We start from the raw sequence: 6,000 nt of genomic DNA, 5'->3' as shown, positions 1-6,000 counted from the left end.
ACATTCGCTAATGCGAGAACCAGGGATTGAGAAGAGCGCCTTTATTGGGCACACGTCCTCTCGCTGGCTATCCTCCGAAAGTAGACGGTGAGCAATTATACTCCCTTTCAAATCCCCTAGGCAGAACTCGCAATTGAATCAGATCTCAACACAAAGTGTCCCCACTAGTTACACCAACATTACATTTTAGTTGCACGCACATCCCATGTGATAATTTCCATGAAGATACCTTATCTCAAGCAAATGCATAATTCGTAATTCCTTTATTTTACCAGGGTTTTTTTAACAGACTTCAAGAATCATCTCAAAGTGATGACACGCGCATAAAGGTTTTCCGAGGACGTGTTATGTTAGTTGGTGCGTACGGTGCAGGGAAGACATCAACAAAAAGAAGTCTTTTTCATGAACCCCCCGAAGCAAAGCATTTCAGCACCGATGGAGCTGATGTCTATAGTGTAAAGATCACAGAATGGATTGTTAAAGGTAAGTTTAAACAAATAATGGATTATTAAGGGTACATTTTATTTCATAAAATCACATTGACGATCAGTACTCAGGTCAGTGAAAACGATTTCGAAAGAATGGACAGAGTGGTAGTTAAGAACAGCAGACTTTAACTTTACCCTTTCACAAACTCTTTATCTTTATGTGTGTATCAAGTTAGGGGAAACAAAATTGTGTCCTTTAAGAAACTAGACCATGTTCAAAGCAAACGTCGGTATCCCTCTCCAGTACATCACCAATCACGCGATGTGGTGAACAGCTAACCATTTATCGCATACGCTCTCGACATAGACTGCTCATCGACAAATATATACAGTTATCAATAAATACAATTAAATACTGATCAGTAAATCATGATAACGAAGTGAATGTTGTTTCAATGTAGAAACATAAAAAAAGGTTTATCAAACCTGATGGCTTTCGAATCGTAAGTTCCTGTGATGAAGACTGTAGAATAAATCATCTTAAAAATAATTCACTCACAATACACTCAATAAGACTATATTACTTTTATCCGAAAAACCACCAATTTTCACAAATTGCTGTATCACTCGTTTTGTTTCGAGTTATTTTCCTCACTGTCACGGTCCTCGCTGTCAACCACAACCCGACACTCAAATGCATTTCACTAGTGATAGCGTTTATTACTGAAAATTGAACACAGAGACATTGTCAGTTCCTTTTATGCTGCCTGTCCGGCTTCAGAGGTGAACTGAACAAAATTACACAGAAATTCATGTACACTAAAATACAGCGATTACATACACTAAAATACAGCAGTAACAATGCAACAAAATACATAGTGAATACTCCAAACTACCGTAAAATTAATGTAGTCAAAGAAAAGAAACTAACCTGAAAATGGAACACAGAGACATTGTCAGTTCCTTGTATGCTGCCTGTCCGGCTACAGAGGTGAACTGAACCAAATTATGCGTGGAGTGCTTTTATATTGGCAATCCACGTGGTAATGCCAGGTTAGCTTTATTCATTGGCTGAAATAAAACATCCAGGTGATTTCATGTGAGCGAGAGCAACAATAAAAGGTAAGTTTCTATTGGTTGAATAAAACATCCAGGTGATTTCATGTGAGCGAGGGGTAACAATAGAAGGTAAGTTCTATTGGTTGAATGAGAGTGTATGAATCAAAGTCATGAATTATGCTAGTATATTTAGAAAACTCAAAATACTAGCACAGCACACAAAACGAGAAACAATATCAACAGAAAACACACCAAAATCCCATTAGGCCGTTACATCCACCCCTGCGAGGAAAAATGGCGTACTGGCCATGGACATTCTGAAAACAAATTTATTCACATTTGCAATCAATAAACGGTATATTACACAATGTTGTATGAACAAAATATTTTGCTCCCCATGGAGCTGGATTATATCTGTCTGGAGGTTGTCTCTGGCGTGTTGGGTAACATGGTTCAGTTTGTGTACTAAAACTTGTGTCTGTTGAAATAGGGTCGGTTGAAGTGCTGACATCTCCATTTCTGGGTGATGAACCATCAGTATGTTGACTTTGACTCTCCTCATCTGATGTGATTGTAGAGGTAAGTAGTTGATAGTTGTCTTCAATATCCGTACTAGTTGATATTGTAGCATTATCCATAGGGGCTCTTACATTCTTGGATGAGATAAATTCTGCAGCAGCAGGATTTAGACATGGAGGTTTTGAAGGTATGTTGACCGTTGAAATTAGTTGCAATTTACCATTACCAGTATCATCATCATCCACTTCATCCTCATCAGCATTATCAATTTTGTCTGGTCCACTGTGTCTAACATTGATGTAAGAATCATGGAAATCATTGCATTCATCAGGAAGTATTGGTATTGGTAGTAGTAGGTTTTGATGTAGGGTTATCTTTCTTCCACCCTTAACTTGTTTTTGAACCACATACACAGGGATATCCTCTGTTGGCTGTGAAAGTACCGTATATAGATCCTTTTCCCATTGGTCTGCCAATTTGTAATTTTCCTTAGGTCCAGTATTCTTTACCAACACAGTATCTCCAGGTTTTATTATTGCCTCCTTCACACGTCTATCATACAATTTCTTCTGCCATTCACCAGACTTGATAGACCGTTCAGTTGCTAGTTTATAAGCATAATCCAACCTCTCTCCAAGTTTTGTTACATAGTCCGAGACTGTTCCACCATGTTGTAGGTAAATCTGGTCAGTATGCATCAACACGTCAATAGGCAGTTTTGGTTCACGAACAAACATCAGGAAGAAAGGTGAATATGCAGTGCCTTCATGCTTCGTAGCATTATAGGCGTTAACCAGTGTGTTCACATGAAGGGACCAATATGACTTGTTTTCTTCAGACATGGTTCCCAGCATCTGTAGTAGAGTCTGATTAAAACGCTCGCACATTTCATTTCCTTCAGGGTGGTATGGGGTGGTCCTGGATTTCCTGATATTAGCAATTCTGCAAAGCTCTTGAATTGTCGATGATTCAAAATTTCTCCCCTGATCACTGTGCAATCTTCCAGGGAAGCCATAATGTAGGATCAGATGTTCAAATAGTACCTTGGTAGTTGTTCTGGCAGACTGATTCTTTGTGGGTACAGCGATCGCATATCTAGTGAAGTGGTCTGTCATCACTAATATGTTGTTGTATCCTCTATCTGGGGTTGGCATATGGAGAAAGTCAATTAAACCATTTCCATTGGTTGTGATGTATAAATATTCACAAGCGGACTTCTGGGTGTGGAATTTGAAGTTTTCCGACGAATACAAGGTAAGCAATATTCCACTTTCTTTTGAACATCCATTGCCATTCTAGGCCATTATAATCTCCGTCTTACGAGGTCCAAGGTTTTAGCTTGCCCAAAATGTCCAACTTTATCATGTAGCTCCTCCAAGACATATTTTCTGTGTTGTTCTGGCAGTACAAGTTGCAAGTGTTCTACATCATCAATTAAACATTTCCTGTACAAGACACCATTCTTCAAAACAAGACGTTTCCATTCACGTAACAGTAATCTGACATCCTCTGTATGACCATTTACGATTGGTTTGTAACCCTTCTTCAACTCATCAATGATATACCTCATCGCTGTATCCTTGGACTGTTCTGTCTTCCAGTCAACTTTACCTCCACCTTGAACTTCTACTGATCCCTCAACATCTGCTATCATTTCGAGTGATTCTACATATGGAACTTCTGCTGTATGGCACAGTGCCTGAACTACCTTGGGCCCCAAAATAGTTTCCTCTTCTGAGTTCTCTCTATGCCATGGGATCCTTGATAAAGTGTCGGCCTCTATATTCTTCTTACCACTCTGGTAAACAATAGAGAAGACGTACAAAGACAAAGCCGACAGCCATCTGTGTCCAACTGCATCAGGTTTAGCAGAAGTCAATATGTATGTCAATGGATTGTTGTCAGTATACACAGTGAATTTGCTTCCGTATAGGTAGTCACTGAATTTTTTTGTGACAGCCCATTTCAGTGCCAAAAATTCTAATTTGTGAGCAGGATAGTTACTTTCAGATTTAGTTAGTCCTCTGCTTGCATAGGCGATCACCCGGAGGATACCTTTCTGACGTTGGTATAGTACAGCTCCAAGACCTTTTGAGCTTGCATCTGTATGGAGTTCAAATGGTAGTGTGTAGTCCGCAAAAGCTAATATTGATGAAGCCATCAGGATTTCTCTAAGTGAATCAAAGGCTTGCCGTTCATGTTGTCCCCATTGGAGTTTTTGAAATCTCTCAGCTTCATTTCTTGATTGTCTTCCACACAACAAGTCATTCAGTGGCTTAGCAATCTTGCCGTAGTTTTGTATGTATCTTCTGTAGTATCCACCGAACCCAAGAAATTGCCTCAGTTCCATTATATTGGTTGGTACTGGCCAGTTCTGTAGAGCTGCTACCTTATCTGGATCAGTTGCAATTCCATCAGCAGATACTATGTGTCAAAGGTATTTTACTTTCCTCCGGAATAGAGCACATTTACTTGCCTTCGATTTTAGACCATTTGACTTCAAACACCGGAATACACGCTCTAATCTCACAAGATGGTCCTCAAAGGTTTTAGAAAAAACGATAACATCATCCAGATATATGCAGCATTCTCTGAAGGTCAGTTCTCCAAAGTACCTTTCCATGAGATACTGGAATGTTGCAGGCGCATTGGTTAGTCCCATTGCCATGCGGTTGAATTCAAATAGGCCCAAGTTTCCAATTGTGAAGGCTGTTTTCTGTTTGTCATCTTCTGCCATCTCTACCTAGAAATATCCCGAACGGAGATCTAGTGATGAAAACCATTCCGCCCCACTAAGGTTGTCAAGTGTATCCAGAACATATGCATCCTTGATTGTTTTGGAATTCAGGCGTCTATAGTCAATGCATATCCTCAGCTTTCCATTGGATTTCCTTATGCAAACTACATTTGATGACCATGGGCTGTTTGACTCTCTAATCACACCACTCTGTAGCATTTCATTCAAGTACTGTTGTAACTCCTCGTACATACCAGGTGGAATTCTATGGTATTTTTCCTTAAAGGGTGTTTCATCTGTTAACTTTATAGTATGAGTTACCAATGTTGTGCATCCTAAATCCATTTCACCCTTTGAGAACACATTTTGCCATTTTCCAATAACAGCTAGGGCTTGTTCTTTTTGGACATCAGATAATTCGGCACCTGCCTCCTCTAACTCCAGATCTTGCATCAACCATTTGGGTACCTTTTGTGAAGTGGCGTCCTTAGAGTGTGCATCAATATCCTCTCCATATGGGTCTTAAGGCTGTGAGACATTGGATGCCAAGCTGATGTTGCCTAGGGTGCTTTTCAGGGGGACTGTAACTGCTCGTGCTCCAAGATTTGTCACTACTACTGGTATCTGACATGATTTTACCTGGGGCTCTAACATCAACACTGCAGGAGTAACAAGTAAGCCACCAGGTAAAAGTTTATCATTCTCTGGTTTCACCACAACAGTTGATCCACAATTCCTTATGTCCGCCCTACAAAATCCATGGATGACTGTGCGTTTATATGACCCGACTGTTATAGGTTTAGTAGTGGTGACTGGAAATGTCCTAGCTTCAATCTTCTGTTGATGGATAATTGCTTGGTATGTTAATCTCCATTCCGGTAACAGTTCTGGTTTAGATTGTACTTCTTCCGGCTCAACCACAAAAAGTTGGAGAACATTTGTGCCTATAACAGCTGGTACTGATCTATTATATTCTGTGTCTTCAACCACAAGCAAAAGGATATCTTTGGATATTTCCCATCCATGACTATCAGGCAAACGTGCTTTGACTTCAAAATAACCAATATAAGGAAGTTCTGTACCACTAGCCCCTTCTACCCTCACTATGTTGTTCAATTCCGAGATTGGTTTCTGTAGCTTATCTCTGTTGAAGGTTTCAGAAACAGTCGATACCATTGATCCTGTGTCTATGAGAGCTACACAAGGGAATCTTCCAAGCATGATCTCACTTTTGTTGGCATCACCTACCAAGGAATC

The 6,000-nt window shown here is 39.9% G+C and overlaps 1 protein-coding gene across 1 annotated transcript in view; it reads left to right on the top strand.

Annotated features, from left to right (window-relative positions):
* The first annotated feature begins 289 nt into the window (after positions 1 to 289).
* LOC139136782 (probable serine/threonine-protein kinase pats1) overlaps positions 290 to 6,000 on the top strand; it is a 33,695-nt gene continuing 27,984 nt past the window's right edge. The window contains exon 1 of the mRNA XM_070704617.1: positions 290 to 483. Within this exon, the coding sequence (XP_070560718.1) occupies positions 348 to 483 (136 nt within the window). The 5' untranslated portion in view covers positions 290 to 347. The remainder of the gene's footprint in view (positions 484 to 6,000) is intronic.

Source organism: Ptychodera flava, chromosome 7 (assembly GCF_041260155.1).
Source record: "Ptychodera flava strain L36383 chromosome 7, AS_Pfla_20210202, whole genome shotgun sequence".
NCBI classification, from domain to species: Eukaryota; Metazoa; Hemichordata; class Enteropneusta; family Ptychoderidae; genus Ptychodera; species Ptychodera flava.
This window is presented reverse-complemented; position numbering and strand designations above follow the sequence as displayed.